Raw genomic sequence first — 21,675 nt, 5'->3', positions numbered from 1 at the left:
AATATCCTTGAGAAAGAAGACAGTTTTGATAGCTCAGGGGCACAAACAAGGTTGGAAATGAAGCCGCAGACTTAGTGATGGATTTTCAGGAGTTTGTTGCTATAAAGTTGATTATTATTACCCTGTGGGTCAGCTGTGAGCAGTCCTGTTTTATAGCTAGTTTCCCGCTCAGATCAGGAATGTCACTGGAGGATATAACTGTGCCTGACTTTGGTAAAACTTGCTTCAGAGACCCATTAATGATCCCATGCAAGGAGGTGGTAGTCAGGATATAATGCACTTTATTAACAGTTTTTAATGCAATACATTTCATTTATGTTTTTGGTAGTCTAGAAACCAAAAGAAATAACATTGCAGTATGAACTTTTAATGTCTTTGTTTTTATCTGTTATCAGAAACTGCTTACCAAAAGGAACATAAAGAAAACTGCAAGCTCCTTTTCACTACATATGCACCGCAGGGGCTGTTACTTTTTATGGGAACTAAATGTAGAATATGCCTGGAGCAGCACATTGGAGGTTCAGTCATATGGATAAGCCTCTGCCAGAGGCACGCTTAAGTGTAGATCTGCATTACACGAGAAGCATAGCTATGTACAGGCAGTTAACTTAGTTTTTTTTCTTTGTGCTGTCTCCCAGTTTCTTGATAACCTGTGCTGGTTTCATGTCATGTCATGTAACAGAGGAGCAATACCCAAGAGATACTATATAGCTGACATTTGACAGAAGTGAGTACCTGTCTGTTATTTTAACTTGTCTTTACATGCTACACATAGCTTGCCAAATGCAGTCTCTAGCCCCAAATTATTTTGTAGCTACCGGTATGGGCAGTTTATGTACACATTGATGGTGTCCATTTCAAACTTTACCCTAATTTCTGTATTCATTACCTCATAAAACAAAACTTAGCCAAACAGAGAATGCTTAGTCTTCTGTCTTTTAGATTCTTGCCACCAGATGGTGCTGTAGTTTTCTTGAACCCCTCATTATTTTTCCTTTTGAGAAGGGATATTCTTTATGGCACCAGATCTAATGTCATAGTTTCTTCACCTCTTTATTTTAAACCTCTGTTTTGCCTCACTGTCCTCACTTGGTCTGTCATGCAGTATCTCTTCACATAAAAGTGCAGACTTGAATTGGATTTTTTCCTTTTCTTTGCTCTTGCCGCTACTGCAATTTTCTTATAACTGTGTGTTACAGATATTTTCACTTTTTTGTACTGCCATTACTCTGGTGATTGAGGTGCCTTTTCTTTTCACCAGTCGTCTTCTAATAATTTCACATACTTGAGTATGTCTACTTCTGTGTCCTGGCCATTTACAAGTTTTGTTAAGTCCCTTTTTTATTCTTTTGTTTCTATTCCACTTGCCATTTACTCTCTCTTATCCCCAAGTCTCAATCTTCCTTGCATCATTGACTGTTACTGAATTGGAAATCTGTATATCATGAATAACCATAGCACTGTCTCTTACACACACACTAATATTCTATATCTCAAGTGGAACAAAAGCTTGTGGGGGGCATAGGGACTCATGAAAAAACAATGTTGCAAATAACTGTGTGGTCAGTGTGTTATCCAAGAAAAATGCAGTGAACATATAATAGCAGCATGGGTGACCACACACCTAGAAAGCAGACTATGTAAACTAGTACACCACACACACACATCACTCATATGTCATGTATAAATGTCAAGTGCTCTAACTATAAAAAGTTTGAGCACTTAGACTTCGGGGAAAAAAAGTTTGAATCACAAAGATTTGAAAAATAAAACAAAAAGCAAGCCTATTTTTTTTTTTTTTTTTTTTTTGCAGAGGAACAAGCCCCCCATGCACACCCTGTGCTACAGTGGGCAAAGGACAAATTCCCAGTCCCCCACAGTACCTCGATTTTGCACACTCGAATACAGGCAGTAATAGAAAAGTTAATTTTTGAACAACTTAGCTAGTATTTCAGCTGCACTTGAATTAAGACCGTATAACTAAATCGTACACACATACACACGTTGTGATGTAATCTGCTCACTAATATATATATATATATATATATATATATATATATATATATATATGTTTGTATAACACGCTGTTTGTCTGCGCAGTTACATTTTACAGCACTGCTCTTTCATGTGTTCATATGCCCCCAAGAGTTTAAGAAGCAGCTTTTGTTTCTTTATTTTCCTGCTATCATCAATATCCATTCCTTTCTGATGCATTTATTCCCCTGGCCACCAACATCTGAAGATGCTGGGCAAATGGTGCAAGACACAGGGGCTGAGGCTGTCATCCAGAGTGAATGATAGAGTTTTTTTTTGAATGCTAACATTCCCCTCTTGTGCTAAAATCATGGTATATTGCTTGATTTCTTCAGCACCCAGTGCTACGTACTTTCCAGTCAGCTGGAGTGTTGTGCATTCTTGTATGGGTTGTAGTCACTAAAGCTGGAGCTGCAGCCTGCAGTAGTGACAAAGGGGGATAAAACTCTGGCTACGGCCCAGGCAGCAGTTAACAGTGCAGTCAGGGAGGAGGGGTGGGGTCATGTAAGCAAGCAAAGATGATTGCAAGTTGATTTCCCTGGTGGAGACCAGTCAAACAACTATGCTGTGCCTCCTGTAGGTAGGTGAGAAAGTTCTGCTGACTTCAGCCTCCAGAGGAAGTGAGGAGCTGTTCAGCTCTGCCCCCCATCCATAGGCTGTCACTGCGCAGGTGCATAACATAAAAAAAAATCCTGAAACGCCTCTGATGGCTACTTAAAAGAGGCATTTTCTACAGTGTTAAAGGATTGAAAAGACCAGTTGGCTTGAAGAGAACTGATGATCAACAGGGTGCAAAGTGGAACAGAAATATATATGTAAAAAGGAGCCACACTTCCAGGCCTTCTCTAATTGGTGCTTTAACAGTGGTACTTAGGTTTCTGTCCTGTGGAGAGGGTGCTACCAGAGTCAATGTTCACTCCAGTCTCTTTCAACTCCAAGCACCTGTGGGTCAAACCCAAGTCATCTAGGGCATAATTAGAACCAACACTTTTAGGACATGGAATCAGCTTAAAAAGAACACTGTTTATGCCTTTTCCTTTTTAGGAACTAACTTTTAAGTAACACTTTATTTTACATTTACAGAAAAAGGATTTCAAGGGAGATGCAAATACTTCAAACCCAGTGACCCCAGTGAAGATCCCAGATTGCCCAGTCCCTGCCTCTCTACTAGAAGAGCTCCTCAAGCCAGCAACAGCTCTCAGTAAAGAACCCCTAAACAACCTCCACAACTGCTTGAGGCAGCTTAGGTAAGTGTTTCTGCATATTGCAGCCCTGTTTGCAAGACCTCATCTGACAGGAATCTCATTCTGAATTCTATGCATGCTTTGGTGGTCACATACCTGGTATTTCTTCAAAAGAAAATTACTTCAAAAGTGCAGGTTGATTATCTGGTAGCATTTGAACATGAAATTCAAACAAATGGGTTGAGAATGTTTGTCCTGCATCTTTGAGCGAGATCTTTCCATTAGTCTAGGGGAATCTCACCTCAAAGCATTTTCAGAATTAAAGTTGTTGGAATTTACATGCATGCCCTGCAGTGTTGTCTGTAAGTGAGTTTATAAGTCTTAAACATTTCTTGCCGTACCTTTTTTAATTCTAATTAGCCATTACATGCCTTTTTGTTTGTTGAGGTTTGGTTGGTTTTCCTTCTGTTTTGTATTATAATTATGCATGCAAAGTCTGAGATTTAAAATCGCCATAAGTTTTGTCTTCGTTCTTTCTGCAGTGAGGGTACAGCTGAGGTATAATGATCAAGCTTAACAAAACTGAGTGAGGTGTAGCATATCTTATCCTTTGACAATTATTTTTACTTTGTACAGATTCTGTGCAAGTCCTTTGGTAGCTTAGAGATGAAAATGCTTAGAATACGAGCTAGAGTAGTATTGTTAGAGTAACAAAATGAGTGAACATGGTTGTCTTCAGAGGTCATGTAAGCACACAAGTATACCATGCCTCTCAAAGCAAGTTAGCCCCTTGTGTTGCTGGGTCACTACTAAGTACAAGTAGCTGTGTCTAGTTAGTCTAAATCTGACTGAAAATGTGATTAATTATCTAAATTACCATAGAATGATGGTATCGCAAACTATTCAGCAAATCTTAGCTGACACTGTAATAGAAAATTAGGCTATGGTGAGAGACGTGCATAGGGATGAGATGTTGTGCAGTATGTTACATGAGCTACTGAGCTGAAATAGCCCAATATTTTAATGTTCTGTTTTTGGATTTTTCCTAGACTCATGGTTGAAATCAAATGATAAAAATGTGAACCTCAGTGGTTGGTCTGCAAATTGAGTTTTTGCTCTCTTTCATTCCATCTTGGCATTAACAGTTTTTATTTCTGGTGAGTTCTTAACCCTTAGTGTTGAAGACCATTTAGACTGTCTCAACTGTTTCCAAGGATCAGGCCAGAAAGCCAGTCATGATTGTCTAGCCGAGCTATGGGCAGTGCCTCCACCCTTGGACACAAACCCCAAGGCCAAATCTAGAGAGTTCTTCCACTAGACACCTCAGCGTTTGCAAAAGCAGAAGAGAGGCAAAAGCTTGAGCCTTTGCCATTTTAGGATAAGATCACCATACATGGAGGGCATGAGAGCCTAATCTCAGGGAGGGATTGATCAAGGCCCACTTTCTGTTTCTTGGTTTTTCAGATGTTCAAAAGCTGACAAGCCCTAAAGCCCTTTGTATCAAGAATTCAAACAGTCAAATCATAAAAGTCTTTAGCCTGTGTAACATACAAGCATGGACTATGTAAAACACATTTTATTAAACCTTTTGTATTATGGTTAAAGTATAGCAGTAAATGCATAGGGACATGCCCCCCCCCCCCATACACCATGGTAGGGAGTTGCTCTAAACAGTTCCCCTTTACACTTGCACAGTCTAACTCTTGGATACTACAGACTAGTGTGCATTTCCATTTACACTATTTTCTAGATCTGTTGTCTACCTCTTTGCATGATATTTCTTAGATTATAGTACAGATTATGATATGTTGCACATTTGGACTGTTAGTAAGGGTTTCCTTGTTTGAAGAGTTTTTTGCATCACCATTTGGTCATACTGATGTGAGGGAGAGCATTAGAGTAATTGTTTCACAAATGTCCCAATGTTTTTTAGTGCATTTGCATCCTGTGCTAGTGCATTCATTGATGTTATGCTTCCCAGTAGGAGAGAATCCATAGCCCTGATTGGGAATTAGATGGGTGGGCTCATATGCAGTCCATTGTCTCTGTCAGAGGACATGAGGTATTAAGAGTATGCCCTGCTCAAACCTTTCTTCAGGTAAATCTGTTTCTGAAATGGCTTTGTGTTTGTTTTTTTGTGTGCGCTGAGCCTCTCTCTGCTGCATATGGCATGGTGCCCAGAGGAAGAACACTGCTGGCATCCACCTTGAAGAAGAGTATGTCACAAGAGCTGGTTGGCTCTCACAATATGCTGATGGCTGGTCTGATCGTGGGGAAAAATGGTCTGTTGAGTCATTGAGTCAACTGTCTGTGGAAAATTAGTCTCTTAAAGTGACCTCTCCTCAAGCCCAGTAGAGTTGTACAGCCCATGTTGAGGAGAATCTACCACTTCTACCCATACCAGGACTCAAAAGTTCAGAGCCTGGACCTTTGAAATCTATTTGCACACTGTGGAAGTATACTCAGAAGGAGTCTTACTTGATATCAGCACCACTGTGTATGTTTTTTATGTCTCCACATCACATTTGGTGGATGCACTCCTAAACATAGCTCCCTGTTGCCTGACATCTATCATACAGCCATAGCATGCATGCCCCTATACTAGCCGCCTTTGCGCAAGTTTGGCCTTTTGGAGTTGGTGGGACTCCCCTCCGCTCAGAAATCCATGAACAGTTTGAGTTTTTTTTTTTTTTTTTTGAGATTGATGAGGACAGCAACTCCTGGCCCACCTCAAAGCATCCCTCCCCCAGATGACACCTTCTTTAGAGAGAGAGCTGTAGGTGCATGGATTCCTCTTTCAACTGGTCTATGAGCTACCAATCCTTCCCCCAGTAACATCATAATAAGTATGTGATGGAGGAGGAGGTGAGCTACCAATCCTTCCCCCAGTAACATCATAATAAGTATTTGATGGAGGAGGAGGTAAGCTACCAATCCTTCCCCCAGTCACATCATAATAAGTATTTGATGGAGGAGGCGGTGAGCTACCAATCCTTCCCCCAGTAACATCATAATAAGTATTTGATGGAGGAGGAGGTGAGCTACCAATCCTTCCCCCAGTAACATCATAGTAAGTGTTTGATGGAGGAGGAGGTGAGCTACCAATCCTTCCCCCAGTAACATCATAATAAGTATTTGATGGAGGAGGAGGTGAGCTACCAATCCTTCCACCAGTAACATCATAGTAAGTATTTGATGGAGGAGGAGGTGAGTTACCAATCCTTCCCCCAGTAACATCATAATAAGTATTTGATGGAGGAGGAGGTGAGCTACCAATCCTTTCCCCAGTAACATCATAATAAGTATTTGATGGAGGAGGAGGTGAGCTACCAATCCTTCTACCAGTAACATCATAGTAAGTATTTGATGGAGGAGGAGGTGAGTTACCAATCCTTCCCCCAGTAACATCATAATAAGTATTTGATGGAGGAGGAGGTGAGTTACCAATCCTTCCCCCAGTAACATCATAATAAGTATTTGATGGAGGAGGCGGTGAGCTACCAATCCTTCCCCCAGTAACATTGTAATAAGTATTTGATAGAGGAGGAGGTGAGTTACCAATCCTTCCCCCAGTAAAATCATAATAAATATTTGATGGAGGAGGAGGTGAGCTACCAATCCTTTCCCCAGTAACGTCATAAGTATTTGATGGAGGAGGAGCCGCCTGTGGGCATTCCACCTTATAGACTCATTATTAATAATGCTGGTTCTTTACGCTGGAAGTGCAGGGTCTCTTCTTCTGCATTTATGAAGGAAGGCCACTGCCCTTTATAAACTCCCAGCTGAGAGGAGCAAAACCCTGATCAGACACCCTTGGGCTGAATCCTTCACAAGTTGTTCAGTCCAGGATGGGTTCTGTGACAACAGTATTTTGCCACCTTGCAGGCAGGCAAGGACTATGAAGCCTTAGATAGAATTGATGATGTTACTCCTTTGGACTTAGATCCCTTAACTGGTCATTTCATCTTGTGTGCAGCACAAAATGGACCAAAAACAAAATTAATAATGCCCAATTTGACTCTCCAGCAGGTTCAAAGCTGAAAGTTTATTAAAATAAAACAAACAGTGATGAGCACTTTCATTCCATAGAAAGAGACTTCATCAGATACACATCCAAGCTACAGTAACACTATAAATACCTTTACAAAGTTCCATCCGTCCTAAATTAAAATTTTTCCCCATTTTAAGCAACTATTTGAGAGTGGTGGATGTAATTCTACATCTGCGAACAAGGAGACTGGTGCATGTTTCAGGTGCAAGCAGTGTTCATTTATAACAAGGGGGAACGTAGTTTGATTTTGGAAAATGCGTTACAGCTTAGGGCCATTTTTCAAAATAGGAATCGTTACACTTTGTAGATTAATTTATTTAGCAAAATATGACAGTTGTCCAGCTTTCTATATAGGAAAGATGGAGAGAGCATTGAAAACCAGAATATATGAACATGTTCATTACATTACTATAAAGAGGAGACTAGTGCCTTGTATAAACATTCTACTGTTTGTAGCAATTTCACTCGATTCACATTTGGCATTTTAGAAAATATAAAACTGAATACTAGAGGTGGTGACTGGAAAAGGTTATTAATGTAGAGAGAACTGATATGACAGCTTTGGTTGAGTGCTACATTACCCCTGATTTAAATGAAGTGTCCCTTAAACCACTTTTAAATGAGAAGGCAGCTTCCATGTAAACGGGCTTATTTATCTACTTTATTGTGCCTAATGTTTCTCTAATGATTGTCTAACAGGAATATGAGGAAGAGGGAAAATTTTAAGTGTTTCATTTGTAAAAGCTTTTGTGTGTGGGAGGTGTGCAGTGAACTATGGACGTGTTATTTTTAAGCGTTTTTTCGAATAGGAATAGGACTTTAAGAGGCATCACTTTACTGAAGTAATCATTTAATTGGCTAATTTAGGAGGGATGGAACTTTGTAAAGGTATTTGTAGTGTCACTGTAGCTTGGATGTGTATCTGTTGAAGTCTCTTCCTATGGGACAAAAGCACTTATCACTGTTTGACATTTTATTTTAATAAACTGTCAGCTTTGAACCTTCTGGAGAGTTGAATTGAACATTATTAATTTTGTTTTTGGTCATTTCGTCTTTCCAGACTCCAGCCCGCTCTGGCAGATAAGGCACTGAAGAAGCTTTTATTCCCCAGAGACTAGACTGAAGGAAGAGTGAAGTGTTCAAGACACTCTGTAGCTTCTAGAATGGGTTTCCACATAGCCCACTCGAGTTTTGCCTGTACTGATAGCTAGAGCTACAGGCTAAAGCATATTTTTGCACAGAATAACTTGAATGAGGCTCTCCTCACTTAAGGAGAAGCTTAGAAATTCCCTTCTGAATGTCCTTTTCACATAGGAGGTTCTTTTCAACCCGGCCTTCCCTGCTGTTTCTTTGCTTCAGGACTTGGCTTTCTGATCCTTTGTACTTTTGGTTAATCTCTGGCTTCTTCCACCTTGGGTGATGTACTAAGAATTCACCCCATTCTTAGAGCCACCAGGATGAATTCTTGATATTAGATCTAGTAAAATCTGTCTTCCCATATTAGTGAATTTATGAGGGGTCCCTTCTTGGTCGATCCCTAATACCATGCTGCTGCCTCTCCTTGCTTAGACAGCCCCACACAGTTGGTGTTGTGTAAGTCAGTCAAGCGAGTATACACATGTGTATTACTTGCAAACTGGATATGTGTCATATCTTTTCTGTTTTTGTGTTTTTCTTGATTTTCAGAAAATATGCCTGCTTTTAGTAGTTTAGGGGCTGGAGTGAACTGACAAACTTGGGGGTTAACTGCTGCATCTCCTTGTATGTAGGTGAAATCACAGCTTGCACCCAGTAAGGCAAAGGCTCGGTCCAGAGTGGTAGAGTAAGAAAAAAATACCAAAGTGACACAAAGGAGAATGAACCTAGTCATACCGTAAGAATTTATCTGTTACATACTTTGCTTCCTTTGACATAATTAATCCTTTTGAAGTTCAGGACATGTTAAATTCACTTTGCATTAATTAATATGAAGTAATGCATCACTGGAACACATTTTTTTTCTGTTTCTGAATTTATTTTATTTTTCTAAACGTTCTACAAGGAAACAGCTCCAGTACTCCTTATTAATGCCCACCCCTCCAGGCACGTCTAAAGGTCAGTTCCCTCTGCTTTCTCTCTATTAACCTGGTGAACTTGGGCATCCTGAGGCAATGTAGCAACTGCCTCATGTACAGTGACATCCCTGTCCTCTTTGCTCCCAACACTCGGACTTGCAAGAGATGCACATATATATCCAAATTGAAAGCCACGCACTCTCCAGCCAAGACCAGAATAGCTGGTCAAGAGGAGAAGGTCAACACTTGCACCACACCACATGGAACATGTAGCCCTCCAGAACACACACCAGCACTGCCTTCACATAAAAACACAAATCACATGCCCACTTTCACAGAGGCTCTCAATAAAAATCTACCCAAACAGCAGAGACCTCCAAAGTAGAGATGCACTCGACCACCACAACATAACACTAATCACGAGACACGTAACTCTCCTAAACAGTGTGCCACTCAACCAAAGCCCCTAAGGCAAAACAGCATGCCCAACACACTAGTCATAGGTGACTCAGTAGTAAGGTACACTGATGTCCCACTCACTAGGTTGAATAAAGAGAAAGTAACAGTCAGCTGTCTCTTAGGTGCCAGGATCCACCACATAATGCACACACTCAGGTCCCTCAACAACAGGTGCAAATATGACTCTGTCATTTTACATGTGGGTGTGAATGATCTGAGACGTACCTCTCTGGACTACATGAAGAGACATGGGGGAACTCTCGGATTATGTAGCCCAGGCAGGTATAACCCTACCCTGAGCAGTCTCCTACCATCACCCAGAATGATACCACAGTACAAGCAGAAAATGATTGATTTCAACAACTGGCTAAGTTTCTGGTGTCATTCTAAGGGGATCCAGTATCTGCCTGCCTGGGATAACATGATTGACAGACCTCGATGATTTGCCAGAGGGGGCCTGCATCTGTCACCCCTGGTCTTGCTTCCGGATACTGGCCAAGGATCTTGCCACCCCTTTAGTGCCTTTTTAGGTGGTGTTCCAAAGACCAAATTGCCACCGTAACAGCTACAAACAAATGCAATCTGAGGGTCATGCTGCTCAATGCTAGAAGTCTAAATCTCAAAATGCACTCGCTCAAAGCACTCCTTAAAATGGAGAACATTCATTGACATTTGTGCTGCAACAGAGACCTGGTTCAAAGCAGCAGAAAGCACCCCTGCACTACCAGGCTATAACTCATTCACACCTTTTGGCCCCAGAACTTGAACCGAAGCTCCAAAGGTGGTGGTGTTTCCATATTCATAAAGGATGCACACACCTCCAGACTGGTAGCTCAACATAACGCATCAGAGATACTTCAGGTGCAGATAACATTGGGTAAGACAGCAATTCAGGTCGTAGCCTGCTGTCGGTCCCCAACCATGACCAAAGACTCGCACTCCATGTTCCTAAGCACCCTGGAAAATATTAGCGTCCAACCTAACACTCGCATACTGGGCTACTTCAACTACTCCTCCATTAACTGGGAAAACTACTCATGTACCAATACACTTGCCCAACGTTTCCTGGAATTCATTAATTCCAGTGCCTTGGACCAGCTCGTTCTTACCCCACTAGAGGTAGCAACATCCTTGACCTGGTCATTACTAACATGGGCAACCTTTGCTCTACACCAGTAGTCAACTCCTCCCTGATTAGATCCGACCACAAACTAATCACCTTGGAAATCCACACCCCTCCCACCTCCCCACCCCCACAAAGGTAACCACCATGACTCAGCCTCAACAAAAATTTGAGATCCCTCATCAAGTCCTCTAAAGCTAGATATGAAAACAGAATTGCAGCAGATAGTAAAGATAACCACAAGGCCTTCTATAGTTATGTAAAGTATCTCCACAGCAATACCCAGATTTGCTCGGAGCTACTGCACAATGATACCTCCTATACCGAGCTGACAGATATTGCCAGTATATACTGCCCAACAAATTGTGCCAACTTTACCTCTCTTTCCCCCACCAAAAGACCAATCACAATCCCAGTATTACTGCTGCACAGGTTAAAACAGCATTGTCCAAGGCCAAGAATACAGCTTCTATGGGACCTGACAATATCCCTAGCTGTGTTCTACATGAACTACAGAGTGAACTGGAACCTCACCTGTGTGCCCAGATGAATCACAGCCTCACCTCAGGCTTTGTCCCTACAGAATCGGGCACTGCTACAGTCATCCCGCTCCACAAAGGAGGAGCGACTACAGACCCTGAGAACTATCTCCCCATTAGCCTGACGATTCTGATATGTAAAGCTGTAGAATGAATCATTGTGGACCTAATAAACTAGGATATATAACCAACTCACCCTAGCTCATCAACTTCTCAGCTACCCTGACAAAACCCCAGCCCTAATCAATCACGACACTAAGTCGTCAGCTAAGATCCATCAGTAAGGGTCTGGTAGAGATAACCAAAAGCAAATATAATTCAGGAGACTCCATATATTCCTGTACCATTGCAAAAATGTGGAACTCCCTCCCACTGGAAGTTAGGACACAGACAGACAAATATAGTTTCAAAAATCAGCTAAAATCCTACTTCAAGTCCTGGATATGTTCATGTTCCAACCCAGGTTAACTCTTTTATAATCCACCTAGCCTCTTTATGTTTAATTAAATTCAGCTTAGCTTGCTGTTATGTTTTTCAGTGTGGTGGAATTATGTTTACAATACTTTGAGACTAATGAGTTTAACAAAGTTGTGTATTTTTCTTATCTCTCCATTTTGTCAAATTGTTCACTTGTTTTTCTAAACAGTTGTATGCTCTCTTTCAACTAACATTTTGTATGTTTAAAAATTTCTTCATTGTCTAATTAGTATGGAGTTTGTCTCCCAGGGTCTCCACTGAAAACAGGCAGTCTTGCCCAGTCAGACTTACCCGGTAAACAAATGTAAAAATAAAAAAAATTATAGGAAATCTCCAATCTCTGGATCCCACACAGTTTGGTGAAGGGTAGATCATGCCTGCTCAATCTCGTTGACTTCTTTGAGTCGGGCACCAGAGTTGTGGATAAAAGCAAGGTGGTTCATACAGCCTACCTTGATCTAGCCAAGGCCTTTGATACCATTCCCCACTCAGGAATCATAGAAAAACTCAATAAGCTAGGTATCAACCCCTATATCATTAGGTGGGTTGCAAACTGGCTCACAGATAGAGCCCACAGTGTGAAAGTACCGGACTCCAAGTCAGACTGCCGACCAGTTACGAGTGGAGTCCCACAGGGTTCGGTTTTGGGTCCTCTCCTCTCTGGTATCTGCTTCTCTAAAGTCCAGACCAACACGAAGGGACTCTGGCTGACAAAGTTCGCAGACAATTGCAAGTTGGGGGCTATTATTAACTCTCCAAGTGATGTTGACATCCTACAGAAAGGGCTCACTGAGACCAACGACTGGTGTCAGAACCATGACCTTAAGCTCAGTACCATAAAATGTGTCATAATCCCCTTTGGGAAACACCTGGCACATAGATGGTAGTCCACTGAACACAGAAGGCATTATAAGAGATCTGGGAACACAGGTTGACAGCAACCTCTCTTTTGACCTCAACATTGCCACTGTGGTCAGAAAGCCCTTCTATGTGGCACATCTCATTACTAAGGGTTTTGCATCCAGGAAGAAAGAGGTAATTTTCTCCCTCTACTCTTCCCTCATCAGGCCAATCATTGAGTACAGTGCCCCATTTGGCATGTACCTCACTAGACACCTGCAACAACTGGAGAGACCGCACAACTAATTCACAAAGAGGATCCTAGGCCTTAAACACTTGTCCTATATGGACAGATTAAAAAAAAACTCCAACTGTTCTCTGTCTCGTATCGTCTACTTAGAGGCGATCTCTGCTTGACTTACAAAGCCATGTATGACCTAGCTCTGTTAGAAATGCTACATCTAAAGAAATCCCAATCTCTCTCTGCACCACATGTTCCAGAGACCTCAACCTCATTACCACAATCAACAGAAGAAGCTGGAGGGACAGGTTCATAAACCAGAGATTGCCCATGCTATGGAATAGACTTCCCATACATGTCAAACAGAGCACCTTACTGGCCCTCTTCAAGGGAAATCTTGATGAATGGATGGGAAATAGAAAATTCACCCCGGGGAGCACTTCTGTGACTGTACTCGACAGAGGCACTGGGAACTAAGATCGGGTGGCATGATGCCAGGGTAATCCTATGAACTAGGCTTGTAAAGGCTCCAGGGCCATTAGCCTAGTACACACCTATGAACCTCTGTACTTGGATGAGTTAGTTGTGGGTTAATCAGAATGCATTAATAGTTATACAAAGAGAAAGATATGAAATTCTAACAGATACAAAATTTAATTATTTTGTTTTTTGCATTATTTTTGGCTGCTTTCACTGACTTAAGGCCCTTCTTTTTTCCTGTCTTCACAGTCCCCGCAAATCCGTACCATGACAGCTCATCACTGTCACTCACACTGTGAAGGTCTTTACTGGAAGAATGCCAATGTGTAGAGTCCTTTCTGTTCACAGACTAATGGAGTGCAAGGCACACCAGGCAGGTGGAGTGAACCAATCTAAAAAGGGTACCATCACGCTGTGGCTGGTGGTGTTTTTTGTTGCCCCAAGTCACACTGCCTGCGTGTTGATGAAGAGTAGCTTGAGCCTATATCATATCCCCAGACTCCTAGGGATGGCTGCTTCTGCTCTGTACCTCCCACCCTCTCCAACCCAGCGTTCTCTCTGTCTATCTGAGCTCCAGCCTTTACAGAGCCCTAACACAGAGAGACATCCAACAGTTTGATACCCCAGGATAGGATAGGCATGCCTATCCTCTCTGCCAGCACCATGAGACCCCACGCTGCTACTCAAACTGTGCTGGCCTGGGTCTTAATCAGGGCTTTATTCCACTGTGTCACCTAACTGGAATGTGTGCATTAATTAAGGTTCTGAGAGTGTTTCTACTTGTTGGCTAAGAACATGATAGGTTCTGGCTAATTTCATTGTAAGTAGGTCAAGAATTACATCTTACTAATTTCTTAAAGTTCACTTAAGGTAAGTTTACTGCTAGCTTCAGAACATAACTGCAAGCATCCGTAGATAGTGACGGAAGAAAATATAGTCCAGTGAGGCCACCCAAGTTCTAGATCTGTCTTCTCCACTTCCCGCATGTCCCTGCCATGTTTAAACCACACTACAGCTTTACATTTCACCACTTTCTCTTGCAGTGCTTTTCAGGACTTCACCACCCTGGCTTTTAAAGTAATACTTTTGTCATTTTTCGGTGTTCCCAGAATCTTGCATTGTGTGCAGAAAGGCAGAAAGCTTTGCATTTGACATTCTTTACCACCTTCCATTCCTCCTTTCTTCACCTGTCCCCACACTTTTCTGAATGTCTCAGAAAATGCCTTTCCAACCACAAATACTTTTAGTAGTCATTTATATGACTCCGCAGCCTCCTGCATAAGTTAAGGACTTCTGGAGAGCCAGGGAGTAATTTGTCCAATGGGTTCCCTGACCATTGTCACCCCCCACCATTCTTCCCACTCAGAGTGATCCTTTTGCCTCTCCTTAATATGATCTTCTGCACCCATATCACATCCTCTCATCTCCAAGTTTTTATTGAAAGTGGATGCTAGACTCTTTCCTATCCACCTTGTACAGTCTTTTGGTGGCTTGTCTGTGGAATTCTTCCAGCAGCCAGAAATCCAAGGCTCAGTAGAGGTGGACTATTAATTTTGTAATCTAAATTCCATAAGGATGCAACTCAGCTTCCTACTGGCGGCTGTCTTTGCCACTCAGTTTCACCCTGGCGGTTTATAGCAGATGTGATCTACACACCCAGTTCTTTTTGCTACACTCGCTAAAACATTGCTGTATCTAGCTACATGATTTCTCCTAGTGTTCATCATATATCTTGCCAAGGATATAAGAGCTGTCCAGCTTCCAAAGCTTCAGAGCATCTTCCACATCCCCAAACGGTCAGGTAGCTTGAGCTGAACTGACTAAAAGACAAGTTTGGGTGCAAAGCCCTCCAGACTTTTACTGCCACCAATGAGTATGTTACTTTGAGGCTTTCAGGGATCACCTGTCAGCTTGTGCTTTCCTTGCTGGGCAGATAAGTTCCCTTTGGAGGAAAAAACTTCCATTTTCTTAATTTTGTTGATGTTTTGTTACTTTCCTCTTCAGGAAAAAGCTAGGAGTGTTGTGTTTTACGGGGCTGTCTTGAGACTGTAATGTACTTTTAAGCAGAGCACTCATTTTCTGTGTCATTTTAAAAGTAGTGTAAAGTAAAAAAAAAATTTTTTTTTTTTAGGTGGAGAAACCATGTATATTTTTCATTTTGTGGAGCTGGCATAGTGTTTTTAAATTGCTTTTTTTCTGCCAAAAAAGTAACCTTTTTGGACTGGTAGTGTTTACCAGCAATTGCTGCACGTCTTCCCTGGGGAAAAAGTGCATCACATTGATGCTTCTTCCAGGCCTATGGCCACTGATACTGTTGTGAGGTTTGCATGGCTGGATTCTCAGAACTTCCCAGATGATGTGATTTCAAATTCTCCTTTGGATAGAGAATCGTGTCTGCCCTGTCTGCTGCAGAGGTGATCAAAAAGTGTGATGAAAGGTTTGAGCTGATTCAGGGTATTTTTCAACCCCCCCCTTCCAGATTATCCAAGGGATTTTCTTTTTCCTCATCCAACAGAATAAACAGTCTCAGCAAAATTCAAGTAAACAGATGTTTAAGAAAAAATGGCAAGGAAGTTCCAAAAGCAATTCTTGAACCTCCGAAAATCCAGGACAGTCCAAGTCTGAATGACTGTTTTAGAGACCTTGTGACTACCACATGCTGTGGCCCCCTTTTTCTTCCAGAAAGTCTGAATCTCCATTTTTCTGTTTGGCAACAGTGTGTTTCAGAGAAATGACTTCTGGAAATCATTCACCAACGTTACAGATGGTAGTGGGAGGAAATTAGTCCTTTCCAGGGAAAATTGTTTCTGTGGATAAACTGTGTTTAAATTACTTTTTGAGGCTGATAAAGTGTGTTAGAGTGCTTTTTTTCAATACCTTTTAAATTTTACTAGCATGTGCTGCTTAGTTTCCCCAGGAAAGAAGCACTATCAGAACAAGCTACTAGTCCCACAGTTGGTCCTTCTTCCAGCCACAAAAACAAAAAGTTAACTAAAGAGCCTTTGCCACCCCAACATGCTAGTAGTTTGCCTCAGCCACAGGTTAGTGACTCTGCTTTGGTCAAAGCTGGTTCCTCAGACTATTCATCTTTTTCCGCAGATCCCTCTGGTGTTGTCCGTACAGCTAATATAGACACTGCAGCTGTTGGGGTCCCCTTGGTGTGCAAGGAAGAGCCACTCTTGTCAGTTTTGGGAGAAGGGACAGGGATGGTGCCCATGCATAGCCAGACTGTTTTGCCCATTCCTGGGAAGCTACTGCTGCCATTAATACTCCTGTTTGCCTCAACTTTCCTGTCAAAAAGAAACCAAAAACCAAACATGCGTCTTCTCTTACACTAGTTTCATTGGATAAGAGTAGTTTGATTAGCACAGGGTCTTATACAGGTTATTGATCCTCCTTATCAGGTGTTTTCTGGTAAAAGAAAAAGGGATTCCTTTTTTCTGAAGAGATTCAGGAAATTGAGTGTGGAGAAGAATGTGATGGGGGACAGATACAGGTTTGTTTCTTAGATTTCTGATTCAGAGGAGAGAATGGTATCCGAATCTTCCTTTCGAGGATTCTCGCTCCCCTTTTCTTTCTCTCTCTCTCTCTCTCTTTCTCTGACTATTTCAAAAATGTATCATTGATTTTGGCAGGAGAACACTGAGATTAATCAGTCCCTCAGAAAATACCATCCACCCTACAGTAAGAAGTTCCATTGTGGCCCACTCTACATTAAGAAGTACTTGTGGCAGAAGTGTGTAGCTTATGACCCATCTGATTTAGGGATTGCTGAAAAAGGCTCAGTTTTGGGCTTTCCTGTTGGTTAGTTTGTACTGCTTAACTTTGCTTGTATTTAAGCCCTGTGTTTGTGCAGTTTTGCTCAGTTTGGTAGAGTTGCACCGAGTTTGGCAACCTTAGCCAGGCATCTGGAGTGAATCTGAACTTAATCCAAGGAATCTATTGTGTTCAACAAAAAAATAAGTATATTTTAGGCTTGCTTTGTGCTTTTTGAACTGTATTTTGTTTAATAGCTGCAGTGACTGTTTTATTCTGCACTTTAAATTTCTGCTACTTCTGTATTTAATAGCATAGGCTAGATTCAGATTTGCTGAATCTAGACTGTTTGGTATCACTTGAGCTCTAAAAACCAGCAAACCTACATTAAGAAGGCCCTCCTGCACCTTTGTGGCAGACGTTTGTAGCCCAGGATCCATCTGAGTTGGGGTTTCTGGACAAAGGCTCTGCTTTGGGCTTTCCTATTGGTGTGTTTGTACTGTTTAACATCACTTGTATTTAAGCCCTCCATTTGCGCATAGCTCTGTACCTCTCAACAAGGTTTAGCACTGCCATGTATAGGTGCAAACACTTAGAAACACAATTTTCCCTTGATATCTGCTAGACAGCCCTCCTTAGCTCCACTGCCTGTCTGTGCCCAATGCAGTTGCCCATTGGTTCCCAGCGAGCAACTGAGTTGTGCATTCTGAGGCATTGACACCGTCTTCCACCCATAGCCCTCCACAGAACAGCCACTTTTGTTAGTCTCTCAGCATACCCTGGTCCATCTAGCCCATCCCCTTCTAGTTACTATAATATATACCTGCCATAATGGGCAGACAGTTTCCCATTTCTCCAGCAAGCCTGGGTGACATGGGCATCCTGAGGCAATGTAGCAGTTGTCTCATGTATACTGGCAACCACTTGCTGCTAATGCAAACAAATACAGTATGTGAGAGATGTAACTATTCCATGAAATTAGAATCAGTCCTCTCACACAACAGTAAACAAGACATACAACAGGTTGTCAGCACACATACTTCCCCTCTCACACAAGATAAGGTCAAGACACATAAACCCACATACGTGGAGGTACTTAGAGTCTAACAAAAAAACAGAGACCTCCCAAGTGCAAACAATGTACACACACTGGTACATGAACAGAATCCACCACTACACACAGCACACTTATCAAAGTTTCAGCAATTAAGCCCCAAAGGCAAAACACCTCAAAACCTAATGTTCTGGTTATAGGCAACTCAATAGTGAAACACACAGATGTCCCCCTCACCAGGTTGAACAAGAAGGTCATGGTCACCTGCCTGTCAGGTGCCAGAATCCATTGAATCACACATGCACTCAAGTCGCTCAGCAACAATTACCATTATGACACTGTCATAGTGCATGTTGGTGTGAATGAGTTGAGACGTACCTCTCCAGACTACATGAGCGAACTCTCGTGTCCCAAGCAGGTATGTCCCTTGCCCTAAGTAGCAGTCTACCTTCACCTAAGATGATGCCACAATACAGACAAAAATGATTAATTTCAATAATTGGCTTAGCTTCTGGTGTCACTCCAGGGGGGATCCAGTATCTCTCTGCCTGGGAATACATTTTTTGACAGTCCACACTCCTTTGCCAGGGATGGCCTTCACTTGTCTCCTCAAGGCTTTCAGATACTGGCTAAGACGCTTAACTCCCCCATAGTGCCTTTTTTAGGCAATGCCCAAACAACAAAACTTCAGATGTAAAGAAATCTACTTAAGACAAATTTAAGATCATGATGTTTAATGCTGGGAGCTTAAACAGTAAACTGCACTCTCTGGAAGCACTCCTCACATTGGAAGATGCTGACATTTGTGCAGTCACTGAGACTTGGTTCAAGGCCACTGAGAGCACCACAGCCATATACGGCTACAATGCCTTTCATATATTCAGACCCCAAAATGAGAGCAAAAGAACCAAAGTTGGAGGTACAGCCATCTTCATTAAATCCAAATACAACTCAAAACTGGTGAAACAGTACGACTCTTGAGCTACTCCACGTCCAATTAACTATAAGTAAAATACCCTTCTACATCATTGTTTGCTACAAGTCCCTCACCATGAACCAGGAGAAGTATACCGCCTACCTGGACTTGCTAGAGTCCCTCACTATACAGCCAAACACCTTGGTTATGGGAGAGTTCAGCTATTCTTCCATCAATTGGGTGACTTACATGAGCACAAACATGATTGCTACAAGGTTTGTGAACTAATTCAAATGCCTTGGAGCAGTTGGTTCTCACCCCCACAAGAGACTCAAATGTCCTGGACTAGTGCTCACCAACATTGGGGGGGAGGGTCACTGCACTACCCAGTGTGTATAGTCCTCCCTGGTAAGGTCTGACTATAAATCTGTCTCATTAAAAGTAAAGAGCAAACCTGACACCTCCACAGGAGTAAAAAACTGAAAAATTTCTCCAAAGTAAACTATTGCCTACTAAGAGATGGTATAAAAAGTTTTAAAGCCCCTGCTCGCATAACCAACAATGACTTCTATGCAGAGGAATACACAAATGCCTTATATAGCCACTTAAAGCAAATGCATTGACTTGGCTGTACCCAACAGGAACAAAACTAGGTCTTCCCAAAAAAAAACAAGCTGTAAGTGCAAATACGTTATACAACAAAATAAAGAAACTGATATCTAGGAACAGGGGGAATTTACTCAACAGAAGAATACCCTCCACAGCTTGAACAAGCAAATCAGATATTTTAAATCCTCTAAGGCTAGTTATGAGTCTAAATCAGCATCCCTAACTAAAGACAATCATAAGGCATTCTTTAGCTACCTCCAAAACCTAAAAGGGGATGCCCAACCGTGTGCTGAGCTTGTAGTGGATGGTACCACTCACACTGAACCTGAGGAAATTGCCAACCTGCTAGCTGACAGATTTGGCAATAACGTCATCCCCATGTTCCCACCAGACATACCCAAAAGCATTCCTGACACCAGTCCTCCACCAATTATCTCTAAAGGACAGATCATACAAGCACTGTCCAAGGCCAAAAACACAGCCTGTATGGGACCAGATAACATCCAAAGTTGCTTACTAAATAGTTTAAAACAAGACTTGGCAGAACCACCTGACACTCTCTTTAATCATAGCCTGAGAACTGGCTTTGTTCCAGCAGAGAGGAGAACAGTGACTGATCCCCTTGCACAAAGGGGGGGTCCATCAGCTGACCCTGGGAAACTAATGACACATAAGCCTAACCAGCCTTATCTGCAAGGCCATGGAAAGAATCATCATGGACCTTATCCACAAGGACAGACCATAGTCTCTTGATCCAACTCAGATTGATGTTGTCAAGGGTAGGTCTTGCTTATTAAACCTAGTGGACTTCTTGATAATCTCACCAAAGCCCTGGATGATGGCAGAACAATACAACCCACCTATCTTGATTTAGTCAAGGCCTTTGACACAATCCCCCACTCAGATATCATAAAGAAACTCATCCAGGTGGGGATTAATTCATACATTACTAGATGGGTAGCCAGCTGTCTCGCTGACAGAACGCACATTGTCAAAGTTGGGGAGTCCACCTCTACCAGTAGACCAGTTACCAGTTGGGTACCACAAGGATCTGTGCTGGGCCCCCTCTACTGTGTTTGTAATTTATTTCTCTGAAGTCCAGGTAAAGGTAGATGGCCTGTGGCTTACCAGGGTTTACAGATGACTGTAAACTGGGTGCAATCAGAGTCCCCCAATGATAGCATATTGCAGAAAGGGCTGACACAGACAAATGATTGTTGCCAAACTCAAGGAATAAAACAACACAAAAAATCCCTCATTATCCCCTTTGGTAAAGATGTAGCCCCTGCTAATTATGATACAGGTAACACCCCTCTAAGCTCAAACTCTGTGGTGAGAGACTTGGGAACACAGGTTGATAGTAATCTAAACTTTGAACACCATGTGTCTGTAGTGGTAAGAAAAGCAGTCTACATTGCACCTCTCATAAATAAGGGCATTGTATCCAAGACCAGGGAGGTTATAGCTCCTCTGTACTCGACCCTTATCAGACCATTAATTGAGTACAGTGCTCTCCTTCTTTATTGTACCTCACCAAACACCTGGAGCAACTGAAGAGACCACAGAGGTTTCTAACCAAGAGAATCCAGGGCCTCCAAAATATAACCTACATGGAAAGACTGAAAGCCCTGTCACTGTGCTCTGTATTATACAGGCTGCTGAGAGGTGACATGTGCCCAGCTTACAGAGCAGTCTTGGACCCTGCCCTAATGGAAATGCTGCACATCCACAAATCAAATGGAACAAAATAATTCACTCCAGGGATCTCAGCCTAGCCTGTGACATTAATGGAACATGCTGGTGAGACAGATGCGTCTTCCAGAGACTGCTATTCCTCTGGAATAAGCTCACACTCCAT

The 21,675-nt window shown here is 42.1% G+C and overlaps 1 protein-coding gene across 2 annotated transcripts in view; it reads left to right on the top strand.

The window, feature by feature from the left end:
* Nucleotides 1–21,675, top strand: part of GOLGA3 (golgin A3) — a 1,508,539-nt gene that overhangs the window by 1,474,307 nt on the left and 12,557 nt on the right. For both annotated transcript variants that reach the window (XM_044068715.1, XM_044068714.1), the window contains exon 23: nucleotides 3,118–3,281. In XM_044068715.1, coding sequence (XP_043924650.1) covers nucleotides 3,118–3,281 — 164 coding nt within the window. The remainder of the gene's footprint in view (nucleotides 1–3,117; nucleotides 3,282–21,675) is intronic.

The sequence above is a fragment of the Protopterus annectens genome, chromosome 4.part0 (assembly GCF_019279795.1).
Source record: "Protopterus annectens isolate FY-2018-M chromosome 4.part0, PAN1.0, whole genome shotgun sequence".
NCBI lineage: Eukaryota > Metazoa > Chordata > Ceratodontiformes > Protopteridae > Protopterus > Protopterus annectens.
This window is presented reverse-complemented; position numbering and strand designations above follow the sequence as displayed.